The following is an 18546-nucleotide window of genomic DNA, read 5'->3' as shown; positions in this document are numbered from 1 at the left end:
AGGGAAGTTTTTGGGAGCTAATGCATGACTCTGTTAGAAATCCCCTCCCATTTGTACATTTTGTCCTGATTACTTAGAAGCCAAACATGACCAAGTGATTTGTCATCGGTTTTGGTTTTGTAAGGTTTTTCTCCTTGTAATTCACCTTACACTTAGCACTTTGTATCATACATTCTAGCCCATCCAAGGTGGTCTTAAAATTCTACTATAAAACCTCAACACACTGAAAGAAGTAAGCACTCTTCTGGTACAGAAAACACAACTCCCTCACCTTAAAAGAGGTGAAGAAATTGTAAGCATTTTTAAAGAAATTGTAGCTGGCTGATACTTTCAGGAAGGCAGAGGAATGATAGCCTTGTAGGGTAATGGCTCAGTTTTCCTATATTATTTCCATATTGTTTTTACATCAACAAAGTAAAGATTTCTCTTAACTCTGAAACTGTGCTGACAGGAAGAAAAACATTCAAAGACTGCGTATCAAAGGTCTTCCAAGATCAAACAATAACATATCTATAGACCAGTGTTCAATATGCAGTCTGTAAGCAGGAAAATAGCTTGCTTTCATTTTTTCATTCTTCTGTAGACAGACTATTGTCTCCAAAATTAGCCTTGTTCACTCCAAATTACTGAGCTTAGCCAAAATTAAGCCTTATTTTTAAATTTTCAGATTTTTTCCCCCAGAAGTTATCAAATAGGTAATGGAGTTTGCCTCTTTCAAATGTATAGTATGCAAGACTGATATTGCCATGAGGCTGAGCTATCAGAAGGCGAAGAGAAATTTTCCTTTTTCGAACCCATTTTTTAAAGCTATTTCTTTTGAAAATAATACATGAAACTTTACCCAAACACAATCCCCCTTCACCCCCCCCACCCTCCCAATAATTAAACTGTAGTTAAATCTTGAAAAATGCACTGTAGCTAAATTTTGGAAGAGAGTGCTTTTTAATCTGCCATCACATTCAAGGAGACCTGCATTAATTAAAAGGGCGAATGGTAGGTCAGAACCTTTTAGCTTCTGTAACAGTCACCTGGTTTCCTTCTATACTTACATATTTTTTAGAAACTAAATTCAAAGTGTTTTGCTCTTGAGACTTAGTCCAGAGTTATGTTTGTGATTACTCTGTCACATATTATCACACTCATGACAGTCCATCAGAATAACTGAATAATTTCTACGTGGCAAACTCTAGCTTTTCTTACATGTATTGCTGTATTCACTGGTCCCAGTGAAACCATTTGTCCATTTGTCATAGAAAGGGAAACACTCTCCTCAGGAGTGTTTATTCACTGATTTAGGCAGGTACCTTTTTTTGTCATTTGCAGCTGACAGTCACTGTGGCCGCATTTTCCACACTGCTGGCAGTAGTTTCTGTATAGCATCTAAGGGAATTTCTCCCTCCATACGCATTTTTGGGAAGAGCTTTACATTTCAATTATTCCCCTCTCAAACTGTACTCACACCTGATCTTACAATGAAGGAGATTCTGTATCCCCTCCTGGTCCCATCACACTGCTGTATGACTCTGCTTCCTCTGCCTCCATCGGAGCTAAGCACTCCCCCACACAACAACATTGCAAAACCTCCTCAGGGATGAAGACCTCCTCTATTTATAGAGCACTGAGGCTAGATGAAAGTTTCCAGAGAGTTTTCTGGAAGAGCTCACATCTAGCTGCTCTGAAGGCTTACAAAGGGAAACGAGCTTGCACCTTGCTTTAGAGCTTTGCCCGGCATGTAACAATCACTAAACCTTGGCAGTGCAGTACATCGTGCACCAGGCATGTGTTTGATGTTGTTGCGTTCATGGCATTCATGAACCTCTGAAAACTTTTCTTCCCGACATGCTTGGGGCAGATTCTCTACCATAAACCCATATTCTCAACTGATTTTTGTCCTAGGTCTGTGATTCAGAGCTGTCATAAGATAATAGAGGAAAAACTGGTTTTAGCTTTGTGCTGTGTTTTTTCCTTAAAAGATTAAGGGTGATATTTTTAAATCAAAAATAAGGTTCCATTAACAAATGCACTGCTGCGTGTTGCTCTACAAAGACATGATTCAGCATTTCTTTTACTCATGTCACAAGTTAAATACAGAATATGCTTTAAAATAGTGGATAAATGGCTGTGGCTGTAGCTAAAATAAGGTAGGAGTCAGGCTGGGTTCACAGGATGGGCATATCCACAAATACACTCTGTGCATATGAGCTAGCCTCTGAAACTGATAAGTTGCTGTTTATGAAAAAAAAAAAAAAATAAAGAAAAAGAGAGCAAGCCCTTGACTACTTTTGCCCACAGCACGTGGCTTTTATTGGAGGATGTGTTTGCACAAAGGGAGGAGTGTTGCCTCCCACACAATTTTCAACAACCATTTGAAAAATTTGGTAAATACGTGAGGACAGAGTCTTCATCTATTGTCTGCCTATCCCCTCCAGTCAGAATTCAATCACACAGTGAGGAAGCTCTAATCTAAAAGAGAAATCCTTTTTAGGAACCTGCTTTTTAATGAAAACTCCTGAACATGGTCCCAGCATTACCAACAATCTGAGGTACACACATATACCCCGATACAAACAAATGAACAAACAAAACACACCCAAAACAACAACAAAAAGAGAGAATAATTCCAGGAAGAAGATATAAGCCTAATGCAATAGAAAACAAAGAAAAAAAGTGAAATCCATCTCCTGATGGGATAAGCATTATCATCTTGCCTTGCACCGCAAGTGGATGAAGAAGGAGCAAGTTGCTTTTTGACCTGTTTTTTGCTTCTGCTTAAAAATAAAAGGCCATTTCTTCTAGTACCTTTTCTCTAAGTCACTAATTAGCTGACTGGATGAGCAAGGAACAGGTTCAGGTGACTCTAACAGTAACAAACTGATGCAGAATGATAGCAAGACTCAATCACAACCCAGCACTAATTACAGTTCTGCAGTACTACTTATCACTCTCAACACAAACCAAGGATGTTAATAATAGAAATTCAGCTGTGCACTTGCACAAAATCTTTGTAAGCTTAATTTTCCAGGGCTTGATATTTTAGTACTGCTTTGTAAAAGCTCTCCAATGTACAATTCCAAAATTATGTTTCAGTAGATTCATGAACAGCATTGTGTCATCTCAAGGCCCATTGAAAGAGATAAAATGAATAGTCAGTTCAGATCATGCAGGGAGGAGACAACAATTTTCATCATATGGGAATTTAAATTATTCTATATCCACTACAACTAGCATTCCAGGTTTAGTAAATATCTGTCTTTGGTATAAGTTGCTTGGGATGTGCTTTAAAACATAATGAAATATCTTACTCTGGTATTAGTCAAAGTGTATTTGCACAGAGGGTTGTGCTTGTTAGCACAGGGAGAATAAGAAGACAGAGAACACCATCATAATGAGTGTCCATCAAAGTCACAATACCGTATTTGTTCAGTTCTAAAATATCAGTAATTATTATCATAAATAGCCAGAACCTTTCAACTACTAAAACCTGAAAAGAAAAACACAGAAACAAACAAAAACTTACAAAATCAGAGTCCCTGGCATGCTGTTTGCACCATCAATAGCCTGAAATCTCTCTCCTTGCATCCTTAGATAGCACTATCAGCTGATGCTAGCATTATGCTGTCTTGGTACAGAATCTCCTGCACTTTGGATCTGCTGATTCCCTCAATACAGTTTCAAAATGAAAAGCTTCTCTTCAGTCAGAGAAGAGAGAAAGTAAAAATGGGTTGAGTTACATAATGTGAAGTAAATAAGAGCGAAGTTACATGACATGACTGAGGCAGCTCACTAATCTGACTTGGGTGGTCCTGCTTTTCCCTCCCCGACTGGTCCACACCCTCTCTCATACCACATCAAACCGCCTGGTAAGCAGATCCAACTTGTCAATCCAACAGAAAACTACCCTCTTGAACTGACTCACCAAAGGGCTTGACAAGAGTGATGCCAAGGAGAATGGCTCTGGAGGGAGCAGAACCACCCCTTCTGGTGGCAGCAACTCAACACTGTGTCCTAAATCAACCATAGGTGAAGAAAGTACTAAAGGGCACGAGAGAAGCACTGAAAGCAAACAGAAGGACATAGAGTAAAATCCTGTGTTGTTGAGAAGAATGGAAATGCAAGAATAGACATCACAAAACCCTTGGGATGGTGTAGACACTGAAGGGTGCAATGGTAGGAGAGCAACAGGACATTGGATCGTGTAATGTATCAGAGGGGGGCATGGGAGAACAGACACTGTCCTGGCAGAAGGAAGAATGGGTAGTGACAAAAAACCACAAAACTGAGTTCACCTGGATGGTGGTGACTCTGGGGTTCAGGCTCACGGTACTTGTGTCTGTATGTGTGTCTGTAGTCAGCCCTGGCAAAGGTGAGCTCTTTAGGACAGATGTGCTACTTTGATAGTTTTAACAAAATATGAGCTGTAATATTGTATCCCCATTGTTCAAGAAAAGAGGGAGGACACCATTGTTCACTCTAAAAACAAACAAAAATGAAGCCTGTCCCAATTCTTCTTAAGAAACTGCCTCATCAAAATAAGAACAAAAATCAAACTGCTGAGTGTTATTGAGGAATACCACCTAGTCAGTCTTATCAGCTCAAAACCTCACTCACTATTATCTTTTCCTTCCTCTCTTAAATTACTGAGACAAGTCTCTCCTTTCATAGCAGCAAATGTTTTAAGCTCACTGTTTTCTTGGAATCTCCCCTACTTGTACAACAGCCTCCATAAGAAAAAGAGTTTAGGGGTATCAGAAATTGTGACAGCCATCTGGAGAAAGGGAAAAGAAACTGCATCTTCACCCAAAGATAAAATGTCCAGGTTTTAAACACATTTGTCTTCATAGTTTCAAGGAACACTTCTTGAGTTCCTCTCTTGAGCTCTGGGTAACTGTTCCTAGGTAATCAGAAATATAAAAAAACTCAAACAAACAAACTGAAAACTCTGTAATTTATTAAATAGCACGATATATTACAAAGCATGAGCTGAGGAATTCTCAAGCTTCCCAAACCAAGGGGCAGAGGGCAAACTGTCCTTGCCTACACCCCAGGGCATCCCTGTTCTCTTTTCCAAGTACAAGACCAGGCACTGGCAGAAGTAAGAACTACGTGCCTGGCAGCCGAAAGACGAGGAAAGAGAAAATATGATGTGCAATAAATCAGGTACACACAAAATAATCACGGCAGGTCACATCATCCTAACACTGCTCGGCATTGTTTCCACCTTAATGATCTTTCAGCATGTCACCATGCTGAATCATGATGACAGAGGGGCAGGAAGCACATATCAGACACAGAATGAACAGGTCTTCTTGTGATTGTGCCGCTATGGAGCGCTGGGCTCTCTTTGTGTTGGAGCCCTCGGTTCTCACTCTGGAAGACTCGTCTGCACCAAGATCAAGAAAAGTTTCTGGGGCAGTTCAGATAAATTTGACCTACATACAGATAAAACAGGATTTTTTCCCCCCCAAAACTTCTTATTACAGTATCAGTGTGTGAATTTCAAATGGGTTTAAAAAATGTTCTTTAATAGAAATATTCTGTTCATAACTGGACTTCAAGCATGCTGAGGGCCTGCTGGCTTGCTTAAGTTAGAAACCAAAACTGTACATAATTGTCAATCTTTAGCAAGACAGGGAGTTCTTTTCTAACCAAAGCCAGAAATACTCCCTCTGGAGAAATCTCACAAACAATGTGAAAAAAAGCTTTTGAACTTTCCATGGTACAAAGTTTAAAATGAGGACAAAACTGGAATGAGTTGGTCTTGAGCATTTTCTAAGCTATGCTGCATTTCCAGAGCTCTATAGATACAGACATCTGGAAGCAGAATTTTCAGCTAAAAAAAAAAAAAAAATAAAAATAAATAAAAAAAAAAAAGCCATTGTTTTGTATTTCACTAGCATAATTAATTTGCCTTAAACATGAATAAAATTATTAGAGTAGACAAAAATTTTAGTATGTATTAACTTCTCCGGATCAACTGTAACAATACTTTTGGTGTAATAAAAATAGGCTCTATTCCCAGATAAGAAAATGCAAATAATTTCAGACAGATTCAGGGACAGCAAAACCAATTTTACTTAAACAGCCTGGAGGAATCTCATAGTATTAAAAACAGTATTAAACACAAGTTTACATAGAGTAATTGAGAATACTCCTTATAATTTAGTCCAACACTTATAAATTCAGATTATAATGAAAGGTTTTTTCTTTTAAACACTAGACCATTATGATATTCAGTAATAAACAGCCAACTTATTCTATTACTTTAATTTCAGCAAAACCTTTTAGGGAAGCTCTACAATGGCATCAACAAACAGCAAGCAGAATGAGAAATAGTACAGGGTACTGCAGATTATTTTCAGAGCTCTGAGCTAAATTCTCTGTTGTCCCAAGCGCCCTTTGCCACTTCATACCATGGAAAACACCAAGTTCTTGGCATATCAAAGCCTGGATCTTGAAAAGTTCTGAGACCTCTTCAGTTATGCTGCCCAGATGATTTGAGGGGACCCGGTGTTTGGTCATGTGCTTCTGTGTAATGGCTGGCACTAGTCCTGCCAGGCAGTAACTCCACACCTTCCAGATCACCTCTACTGGGTGATCCTTTCCTTGCTTTGCAGAAACAGGGGCCAGGGGAGGTATCTGGGAGATGAATAAACCATGCTAACCCTTTGAATACCTCAGGAAAAGAGTGTGCATTCAACAAAGGAGCACTTGCATAGCCTTGTGGATGTACTCTGGACACTTTGTCCTGATTAGAAAGGAAGTGAGTTTAACAGAGAATCCAATTCAGACAAACAGTTTCTCGCCCTTAATTTGAAAAATCTGCAAACCCTGTTACAGTTCATTTGCTAGTATGAAAAGCAAGCTTGAAAAATGGCACTTTTGAAACCAGTGAATAATGGTCTAGATGGAAAAGTAGCAGTCAAGCTGAAGAACATGGGGGAGTGGTGTGGATGGAGGACAGCAAATGCTACAAGCCCTCAAGTTGTGACTTTTAATTATGACGCTGTTGTGGACATGCATCTGTCTCATGGATGCCTGACGCTACCACCCACCTCAGGAGCACATGTAGATTCCAAGAGGTCTTCTGGCAGCAATGAAAAACGTAGCCTGGCGTCTGAACACTTTTTTTTCCCATTCACAGCAAAACTATCTCAACATGAGATTACTTTTCATTTCAGCTTTATTTCTAAACTGACTTTGTAACCTTCTATAATCTTGTTGCTCTGCATTCCCCTTCTCTTCAGGCTTCAAAGATTCTTTTTTGGTTGCTTATATAATCTCAGTGCTGCAGTATGCAAGCTGTCTAAAGCAGGGTATAAATGCAGCTATTATTACTACTTAATAAAAACAGAAAAGTTATTCATTGACCAAGCTCTTTTTTTCCCCCCTTTCTAATAAACATATCAGATCCATATCTAAGTGGTGATAAAAAACTATGACCTTGCAGTAAGTTTATCCCCCAACATCCTCATCATGACTGGTATTTAAAGACTTTTCATTGCATTCTCTGCAAAGCAGTATGTCTCATCATTACCTAGTCACCAGTAAAGCTCTTTTCCAGCATTCATTGACACAGATAAGAAATTAGCTATCTTAGAAAGGCCACTGTAGGGACCAAGTGAAGACTAACCAGCTAAAAAGAAAGAGAAGGAAGCTCCTTCCTCCCCTGTTCTGGCAACCATCATATTGATCATTTTACTTTGTATACCATGTGTTGCTTTTTGTTGTGCTTTGTCCTTACACTGTCTTAAGAAACAAGCTCTTTGGCAATGAATAGAGACTTATATGCTTGGAAAACATTTCTAGCATGTTGCAGACAATATTGTAATATAAACATAATACACATTGTATTTCTGAGTTTCCTCACCACCACTGCTCCTCAACACAGCTTTGTCACTGTAAAACAACCTTCATTAAGTTTTGTGTCACTGGCACAGTGCTGCAAAAATAAGGCAAATGCTTCATATACCTGGATATGGATTTTGCTGAACTTGGTATTTCTGTTGACCATGCAGTGAAGCAGTGTGATGTCAAGACAACCTGAAGTAGCTTAGCACATTAGCAAATGTGAAAAACTAAGATGCAAACCTTTAATTGCATCCCAAAAGACGTGGAAAAGAGAGGGAAAGAACAAAAGACTTTTGAAGCCAAAATAGCCTGTAAATTAATAACTATCATTAGATTTTAGCCAGGCACCATATTTGTGCCTTGGTCTTTTTTTTTCAGTTGTTTCATGGTTGGATGATTGAGTTTCAAGTCTGTGACTTTCATCTCCATTGTGTTTGCTGAAGGAGTACACAACAAATGCAAAAGATCTTTAACTCTTCAGTTTCTATCTAGCAGAATACCACTATTTGCATTTCTCAAGTTTCTCTCTTCTCATTTAGCCCAGTTTAACAATGCTGCAAGTCCAAGGAAACCAACTGAATTAATCTTAAAGCATGCTAGAGGAATGCCTAAGCCTAGTATTTCTGACATACCTCATATACCTATAGTTGAAGGAAAAACTCTCATTAAACCTACATTAAACATCTGTCCACTTCATGTTGTGGATTTAAGACTTGGTTTTAATCCACTTACTTCTGCCCTTACCACAAAGAAATTACTAATCTGGAATTTTGTTTTTAGTTTCCATCTTTTCCGGTTCATTTGCCAGTTTTTTGTTTTGTTTTGTTTTGTTTTTCCCCTTTGGTGGTTGTTGTTTTGAATTCACCCTTGGAGCTCATTAGTCATATTCACCTTGAAATTTTATCCGCTGGGCTTTCATGACCTTGTCCTCTCAGCACTCCTTTTGCCTTTCTAATAATTCACCCTGCTTTTCCTTCTCATTTTTCATGTATGCAGCACAAGGCACTTGTAGCCTTGGTACACTTTGTTTCTCCTACATCCTTCATATAGTACTCTCAGTGCCTAACATTCCTCCAAGCCCTATTACTATGCCGATCAATCTTAAATCCAGTTCTATAGGAGAAATAAGAACAAAACCATTTTAATGGCATACATGAAGTCTTCTCACTATAATACAAGTATATTAAGGTGTTAAAACACCACAAAAGCCAGGGAGAAGCAAAAGCATTAGTATTCCACTTCTACAGTGGCAGAGAACAAATCACTTATCCAAAGTCGCTTGAAGTCCTGTGGCAGCCTCTGGGTTATTTACCAACCACGGGATTCATTTCACCTTTCTATCTCAAGATCTGTATATTGGCTCATGTATTTTACACTTCTTGGGCTTTACAATGGATTTGCTTAACTTACAGGCAGTGCAGACCCATGGTATGCATCGTGTCTCACCAGCCCAGCCCAGGGAGCAGATACTGGCTGTCTGATCACCAAAGGGTTCTCTGAGAAGATGGGTGGGAGAGCACCCAGCCCAGCCCAGAAGGAATCACTGCTCTGCCTCCACACACGGCTCTGAAGCACCGACTACCGTGTGGGGCTGTATGTGCTACACGAAACTGCAGAACACACTCCACTTTCCTAAACTATACAAGCAAGCAAAGCCACGGTTAATCGGATCAGTGGAAGCTTAAACATCACCTCAGAGCAGCACAGATCCCCGTGTGGCTTCTGACAACCGACGTGACTGAGCTGAGACCTTTGTCCCTCCACCAGCACCGCTCTGCCAAACGAGCTTCCTTTTTCCTGTCAGGGACTTTGCCATGTTCATCACAGCACAGGCCCCAACTCCTGGCCTCGCCTTGTTTTGGCAGCTACATCAACTGGCTCCTTCTTCCTGCTTTTTACTTTTTCTTTTCTTAATCAGCCCAGCTGCGGCGTTCATTGCCACCCCGTTAGGCGGGACACAAGCCACGTGTTATGTATGAAAGAGACAGCACAAGTCTCCCTCTCTCCCAGCCATCCGGCGGGAGTATTTTGGGGCCTACGGGAGTGACAACACCTGGCCCTCCGCTGTAGCCGGTGCCGGTGCCGCCGCCCTGCCTGTCATCCAGGCCAGTGCCCGGCCTGCACCTCACCCGCCGTGCTCGGCGCCCCCGCCTCACCTGGGCCGGCCCACACACACCCCGCCGGGGCCGCTCGCCACTGGGGTCACGGGCATCCTCAGGCTAGCGACCTGCCCGGCGACGGCGGGGCGGCACAGATTAGTGACAACCCCGGCAATTTCCCCACCGTCCCTGCCGGGAAGACCGCGCTCGTGGCACGGGGGAAGGGCGCCATCCCCGCGGGAGCGCTGCGGCCCGGCCGAGGCCCGTCTGTGCGCCCGGGGCCGGGCCCGCGGCGGCGGCGGCTGCGCCTCTCAGCCCCCCAGGCAGCAGCGCGGAGGACGCGCCCGGCCCCGGCCCGGCCCCGCCCGCCCGGCCACGCCCGCCTGACGTGCCGGCGGCGCTGGCGGGCTGGAAGTGGCGTACGTGCACAGCGGGCCGCTGGAGTGGCGCCTCCTCCTCCTCGCCCCGGCAGAGCGGCGGAGGCGCGGCGGGCAGAGGCGGCGGCCGCGCCGGCCCGTGCTGCAGCGGGCAGAGAGGCCGGCGGGGAGCGGAAGGCAGCCCCGCGCCGCGCTACCCCGCTGCCCTCGGGCCGTTCCGCCGCCGGCCGGGCGGCGATGAGGCGGCGCTGAGCGGCGCCGGCGGCGCAGGGAGGGCGGCGCGGGCCCCCGCGCGCCGGAGGAGGCCGCGGGCCGGCGGAGGCGGCGGGGGCCGCGGCGGGGCCGGAGCCGGAGCCGAAACCGGGCGGCCATGATGCAGTGAGCGCTCCCTCCCCGTGCGGCCGGGCGGGGGCCCGCGTTAGCGCCGCTCCCGCCCGCCTCCTTACATAACGCAACCCGGCGGAGCGGGGCTGCGGCGGCAGCGCCAGCGCCATGGCGAATGACAGCGGCGGAGGCGCCGGGCAGGGCGAGAGCAGCGGCGGCGGCGGCGGCAACAGCGGCGGCAGCAGTAGCTGCAGTAGCGAGCGGGACCGGCAGTACTGCGAGCTGTGCGGGAAGATGGAGAACCTGCTGCGGTGCGGGCGCTGCCGCAGCTCCTTCTACTGCAGCAAGGAGCACCAGCGGCAGGACTGGAAGAAGCACAAGCTCATCTGCCGCGGCGGGGGCGCTGCGGCGGCCGGGGCGGCAGGGGGCGCTACCGAGCCCCGCGGCGGGCACCCCCCGGCGCCCCGAGCCCACGGCGGGCCCGCGGCGGGCGGCGGCGGCCGGACCGGGCCGGGGAAGGGCGCGGAGCCGCCGTCCCCGGAGGGCCCCGCCGAGGCCGCCCCGCTGACCAACAATCACACCGCCGCCGCCGCCGCAGCTGCTGCTGCTGGCGGCGAGACGGAGGCTGCGGTGCAGTCCCCGTCGCCCTCCGGGGAGGCGGTGCTGCTATACCGGGACAAGTCGAACCTGTACCCGGGCGGCGTGCAGGCGGGGCCCGGCGGGGCCGCGCTGCGCCCCAACGGGCAGACCAAGTCGCTGGTGCCGCAGCGGCTGGCGCTGGAGTACATCGTGCCCTGCATGAACAAGCACGGCATCTGCGTGGTGGACGACTTCCTCGGCAAGGAGCTGGGCGGGCTGGTGGCCGAGGAGGTGCGGGCCCTCCACCACACCGGCCGCTTCACCGACGGGCAGCTCGTCAGCCAGAAGAGCGACTCCTCCAAGGACATCCGCGGCGACAAGATCACCTGGGTGGAGGGCAAGGAGCCGGGCTGCCAGACCATCCGGCTCCTCATGAACAGTATGGACGATCTCATCCGGCACTGCAACGGGAAGCTGGGCAACTACAAAATCAACGGCAGGACGAAAGTGAGTGCGGGAGGCGGGGAGGGAGCGGGGACCCCCCCGGTGCCCGGGCTGCCCCTGCTGTTCCTGCAGCCGGCGGGGGCTGTGGCCAGGGGCGGGCGCGGGCGTGTGTGCGCGCACGTGTGCGGTGTCTGCGGGGCGGCGTGCGGGAGCGCACGTCCCTCCGTCCGTCTGTCTGTCTGTCCGCCTGTCCGCGCCGTGCCCGTGCGCCCACTGCCGCTCCGCTCCCCCGAGCCGCCTCCTGCTCGGGAGTCCTGTCCGGTTCTGGGCTCCTCAGTACAAGAAAGACTCCTGTCTTTCTCTAGGTGGTCACAAAAGTGAATACAAGCATCTCTATTATGACGAGAGAGCGCGGGATCTTTTAGTCTAGTAAACAGAGGATAGAAGGGATCTCATTAATGTAGGTAAATATCCGAGGTGAATGTTAAAAACAGGCGGTGCCGGACTCTTGAGTGTTGCCCAGTGACAGGACGAGTAGCAGTGTCCGTAAGCTAAAACATAACAAGTTCCACCTCAACAAGAGGAAGAACTTCTTGACATTGAGGGTGGCAGAGCACTGGAACAGGCTGTCCGGGGAAGCCGTGGGGTCTCGATCTGGAAACATTCAAAGCCCGCCTGGACGCGTTCTGGTGTCACTGCTCGGGGTGACCCTGCCTGGGCAGGAGGGCTGGACTGGATGATCTCCAGAGCTCCTTTCCAACCCGAAAAGTTCTGTGACCCGCAGCCTCCATGGGCGGGTTGCTGTCCCGCGAGTAGCCTGGGGACTGCTCTCCACCGGGAAGGTGCGAAACCGTTTGTTTGCAGGAAAAAAAAAAAAAGGTGATCTGGTTCATATGCCTGCGTTTTGTTAAAAACCCCTTGACCTGGAAACTTATCCGCTAGCTGATGAGTACTAAAATGCGAATTCTTTCATGATCTCCCGAAAAAAACCAACTGTGACAGGCTTCGGGAAGCAGGGGGCTGGCTGGAGAGCGTGGAACCCGCTGTGCATAGCGTTTGTAGGCTCGCACAAACGTTCGGGTGGGCCAGGTTTTGGTAAGCCTTGGTTCAGGATGTCGCCTGCCAAGTGCAGGACTTAAGAATGTGATCAGGAGACCCGCATCAGTGCGTGCCCCGGTGGCACAATAAACCCGCGAGTTACAGTGCGGCACTCTGGCAAATGCCTTGTGGCAGGCAACAGTCACAACCATAGAGCAGGGCAGCTTTGGGCAGAGTTTTTATTTTACTCTCATCAAGTCACTTTACCGCAAAAATCTTACTCCTTAGCTCTATTTCGAGACCAGAGGGACTGAGTCAGAATCTCCCATTGTATTAGGCTAATTTGCGATTCCCTTCCAGTCCTTTAAATAAAATTCTTGCCCTTGATAGAGAACTAGTAATGAATATTCATCAGTATCTTTTCAGTTAAAAAAAAAAAGAAAAGGGTTGAAGCCCCTTCAGACTTTGCTACCTCTGTTAAAGCACGAGGAAGCCAGTGAAGTGGTAGGAGTCATCCTGCCGAGGTGGTTGCACTGTCACAGATGGACTGTTGTTGCTGCAGCTGCAGAATCTCAGCTGGTAGGAAGCTGCGAGAGGGAGGAAGGGAGAAACTGGACCGCAAAAAACAGCCCTGGATTTGTTCAGGGCACGGGAAACTCCTGTGATAAAGAGAAGAGGATGGGAATTTTTATTATTTTTTTTTTTGTAATGCTGTCTTTGCATTTCTTCAGTACTGTGCTAAAACTTTTCAATGGGAACGTGGTGTAGAATCATAGATCCCTGCAGGATTTTCTAAACCAACTTATCTTTCAGGCAGTCTTAGATCTCTTCAAGGCTTCAAACTTGCACTCTAAAAACATCAGTGGTTTTGCTGGATTTCAATTTTATGCAGCAAAAAGGAATACTGCTTCTGTTTTTATGTGCAGTGGTATGCTTCTGTAAAGAATAGGTGCAAGGGCTTTTGCAGTTGTAATCTTGAATCATGCCTGTAATTCCTGGACTACTGTATTTTACATTCCTATTTGATTTGCAGTCACTGCTGAAATCCCTCTGAGGGATCAGAGCAGGTGCAGGGATCAGATAAATAAAAGTGCAATACTTTATTCCTTGGTGGTGCAGAAATCCATTACTTTGTCTTCTCGCTTTCCCTTGCTTATTTCCCCACAAAAGTTAGTGCTTTTAGTGTGCAGGAAAGCTCAGTTCTCTCAAATTCCAGCAAAAGCAGAATGAAAACTGTCATTCACTCTCAGAGGTTTACCTCAGAGCTGAATAAACAGAAGCAGATGATACCCAGATGATTACTTCAAATAACTTGTCTTATAACCATATAACTTGTAACCCACTGATGGTGTTGGCACTGGACTTGCCATCGCTTCTGTAAACTGTCTAGAAGCAGTGTATGAAAAAGCAAGAAGAAATGGGTCTGAAGTATATATATCTTGTATCTCTTGGCTTGTAAACCTGCCTGTCAGGGAAAAATCTATGCTGTGTTAATAGGATCTAATTCAGACTGATTTACATTCACCAGGGCCAGTCCATTAAGGCAAAGAACGTGAAATAAGGTAAAATGTTGATTGTGACCTGAGATTTTATATTTTAGAGTCTCTGGTAGGTGTTTTCTCTAGACTACCTGGGCCACCTAGCACTTATCTACTTAAACTGATGTGATTCTACCTAGTCCTGAGTGTCAGCAAATTACTCTCCAGCCTGAAAGATATCTATACAGCTATAGTTATAAACTATAAAAAGGTACCTAAAGTACTGTGTGTGTGGAGACAGTAGCAAGTATAAGAGAGTGGCTAACTGTTTAGTCATCTTGGAAGTCCTGACTTACTGCATTCCTTGCTTTTGTTCTCTTTCTTTCTAGACTCTGCTTCCTTCTTTTCTCTAGCAGACGGTGGCACAATGCTTGCATATTTGAGCTCTAGTGTCTTTCTCCTACTTCCTGTTTTTTTCTAGTTTTTTCTTCTTTCATCTTTTCATAAATTCTCTTTGTTTTTCCTTTGTTTTATCAGTTGCCACATTTGTACATGCATGTATTTCTGTTTCCTGCCTGTCTTGTTCTCACATAGCTAGATAAATGCCTGTTCATCAAAATCAGGAAAAGAAATCATCCTGAATCTCACTCAGGTGAGACAGTTTTTCCTCCTTCCCCTATGGAGCATGAAGAAGGGGTTGAGGGTGGGGGCAGATTTAGGATTTTTTTTTGCTAGCTTTCTGTTTCCCATATTGTGGACTCTGCTGGTCTGAAGCTTACATCCTTCTGGTCCTGGAGTAATACTGTGACTTCCCAGTTGTGGACTGGGTTCCTGATAATCACCATATAACCAGATATCTGATCCATCTGCTGTTCTTCCTGCTTGCCATTACACCTAGTGCTAACCATCTCCTAAACCTTACTCCCTGCTTTTTGTTGGAAAGACATTAAACAGACAGTTTGACAAGCTCTATTGCATCCCTTTAGTTTTCCTTCATTCCTATGTTTAGAAACCTGTCAGGAGACCAGTCCTATTCAAATTGCTGCATTTTAATGCTCTCCTCTCTTCTAGTAGACCATTGGCACTCACTGCTTCTCAGCCACCTGTAGTTTAAAAAGTTGCTTTGTTTGTTACATATCATGGAAACTCGCTTTTCTGTTTTTTCTGGCAATTAGCTCATCTCTTACTCTGGAGATCCTGGAATTTTCTGAAGACCTAGAGGACTCTGGATTCAGACTAGTCTGGCTGTGCCCTATTAAATTAAATTCTTTCAAAGTTAGTAATGCTTCTTTAGAAAATAATTCTCCAAGAGTGAGTGGATTCCTCATACCCTGCTGTTAGCTTTTTTATAAACTGGACAGAAGAGGCTCTCTGCTCTTGCCACTTATTTGTGTTGCAGCTTTTCTACAACCATGTTGGATTAATGTTACCAAGGAAAAGTAAGATTTATGGGTGTTTCTTCCACTGTATCTTATTCTACAAAATATAACTGTAAGCATGTGTGGCAATAAGAAGACAAATGAAAAATAAGAGGTAGGAAATAAGAACTTGGCAACCAAGCAGGTCCTGGAAAGTGATGATGATTCCAATACTCTGGTAGAAGAAAGGAAAGTGAGCAGAGGAGCAGATGTGCAGCTCAGGTGAGTCCTGCTCTGATTGAAGGACCCAAGAGCTGTGACTGGAGATCTGGGCTCAGGAATGTCTGTAAAGTGAGGGGCTTCTCTTCAATTTGCTTGTGGCATGTGTGATTACATTGATCCTCCTGTATCATCCTTGAGATTGTTTGACTATCACACCTTGAATTTATTTCTTGGTAGAAAACTTACTGATTTAATTGGTTCCTAGCGAATGACCTCATGCATGGGTGAATTTGCTGCTGAGTTGTGGGAAAGTGTCGGTAGGTCTCTCTCAGTCTCCCAGTACTCAGTTGTGTTGCTTGACCTTGATACAGAATGTCACTAATGCCCGTCCTTATCTGTTGGTTCTTTCCTTGACAGCAGCATTTCTGTTGGTGATGATGTTTTCTTGTAGATGAGTGTGCTGGTCAGCAAAGGATTGTGTGGTGATTCATGGATACACAACAGCCCACACACAGTTCTTAAATCTCTCTTGGAGTAGAGCCCTAACATGTGATGACTATAGTCTTCATTTTTTGTTCCTCATGTACAAGCCTTTTGAGTGCCAGGTGAAGCAGACGATTGAAAGACTGACCGAGGTTTCTCCTGCAAGTGGTCTTTTGATTGAGAAAAGCAGCATCCAGAAAAGACTCTTGTTTACAGCCAACTTTAACATTGCTGAGATTCTGACAGGTTCTCCTACTAGAGAAAACCATAGAGATGTGCTGGTTTCTGAGGGGCAGCTGTGTGGTGATTGCGGCTTTGAAGTGTGATATGCATATAGTGTGTCCAAGGGTGGGGAGCACCACCTGTGACTGCTAGAACTTCTCCACACCCCTCTGTGTTGGGCCATAGTTCAGTGAACATTTTGGGCTGGCAGTGCTGGAGAAGTAGTCACTCTTCTTTGCCAGCACAAGTATTTACATGGCCATCCTGTGAACTGGTTTGGGGAACTGATCCATCTGAAAAATAAACTGGCAAAAGAAGTGCTCCTGGTTCAGTGTTCGGATGTTTGTGCTGGCACAGAGGACTGGCAGATGGTGAGACTTTCTTTCAGCAGCAATGCAAATTTATGCCAGTTTAAAGTGTTTGCCAAACTACAGTCTTAGTTTAGCACTTGGAGTCTAATTCACCCAAAATTTGCCCTTGAAAATTCAAACACAGTTTAAGAAATCTTCACTATGTTTTTTTTTCCTTTCTTAACTTTTCTTTTTTTTTTTTTTCTCTTTTGTGTTCAGTGTGAGACTTGGTTCTTGCCATCAGAAATGCATTCTTCTGTCCTCCAAGAATCTTTCTTACAACAATTTTATACAGAAATTTTGCTTGTCTACCCACCAGGTGATCCAGTGTAACACATACAGTGGAAACATGTGTTTTCTCCAAATGAAAACTGATTTCCCCCATACTCCCAGCTTCAAAAACAGCCTACTCTTAAGCCTATTGGCTGTTCCTATCCATTATTCTAGAGTTTTATTAGCATCAAAGATATTCTTGACTTCTCTGTTTTGAGACAGAGCTGGATTGGCATCATCTGCCATGAACAGTGTGGTGCAGGTTGCTACTGTTTGCTGCTGGTGAGGAAGGTCTCTGCTCAGCCCCATCCCCTTGTGCCAACTCCAGTACTTGTTCTTCTTCAGGGGCTCTCTCTGATGTGGGCAGTTTCAGTACTATTTCACATTTCATGTCCTGCTCATTTCCTCTCTGTTGCCTGGTGCATTAGGATAGCTGTATGAAATTCTGGGTTGGTTTGTTGCTTGCTTTTCCAAACCATTTTTGACTGTATTTGGAATTCATGTTTTTTAGTTGTTACTGCTCTGGAGATAAGGAACCTGTAACATTGTAGTTTGTGCTCATGGGTGATTTCAGTACATTGTGGATAATTAATTTTTTCCTGTCAGTGATACAAATGATTTTTTTTACCATGTTGCCACTTTGTTGTTCTGTCTCTCCTGCACAGAATGGGCTCATTTAATACTGCCTAAGAATCAAGTGGGATGTTTCTCATCATAGCTGTACAGCTCGAGAGGAAGAGCTGTCTTCCCTTCCCTGTGGCCTCTTGGACTGAAATTCTTTGCAAGTGATGTCCTGCCAAGTCATAGGACTGTCTGAACAGCAGTTCTCGGATCCCTGGGTTAGTTGTATCAGTAACCTTGACTGGTTGGTTGAGAGATGTTTTCCTTTCTTCTAGATGGTGCTTAATTTCTGAATAGGCTGCTAGGTATTTCCTGAAAAAACAAATCAGCAGCTTATCATTCTCTTCTGTGGTATTTACCATGTTCATTAGATCTGTAATTTAGTTGGATTTAGCCTGTCTTGGTTAATATCTGTTGGCTCTTGGCTTGAATAGGCCAGGTTGCTGTTGAAATTGTGCAGGATGCTGTTCTTTCTAGTTGTTTCTTTGTTGTTCTGTACTGGGTGCTAATAAGTATGTTTGCACCTCTAGGTATGTACATAGCACACTTGGAATCTAAATAAAGGTTTTCTCCTGCAGCAGAAAGGAAACTTGTTATAGAAGGGAAACGAATACTCTCTATAAAGCAAAAATTTCTTCTTGCCTATCCGGAGACTAAATCATTTCTCTTTAGGCTCCTTAGAGAGCTCTTGTACAAAGACAGCACTTTTTTCAGTTCAAAAATTAATTTTGGGACTGTTGTGGGTGGGTTGGTTAGTGAATACTTCAGCAGGACACTCGTGGGGCTCTCTGGCTCTTTTGCTGCCGTATTTTGTTACTTTTCAGTGAGGG

At 44.9% G+C, this 18546-nt stretch overlaps 1 protein-coding gene across 1 annotated transcript in view; it reads left to right on the top strand.

Moving 5' to 3' along the window:
• Positions 1-10801: 10801 nt before the first annotated feature.
• The window catches only part of EGLN1 (egl-9 family hypoxia inducible factor 1), a 33372-nt gene continuing 25627 nt past the window's right edge, over positions 10802-18546 (top strand). The window contains exon 1 of the mRNA XM_083858556.1: positions 10802-11734. Within this exon, the coding sequence (XP_083714682.1) occupies positions 10817-11734 (918 nt within the window). The 5' untranslated portion in view covers positions 10802-10816. The remainder of the gene's footprint in view (positions 11735-18546) is intronic.

This window comes from Zosterops lateralis, assembly GCF_965231275.1.
Source record: "Zosterops lateralis genome assembly, chromosome: 3".
Lineage (NCBI taxonomy): Eukaryota > Metazoa > Chordata > Aves > Passeriformes > Zosteropidae > Zosterops > Zosterops lateralis.
This window is presented reverse-complemented; position numbering and strand designations above follow the sequence as displayed.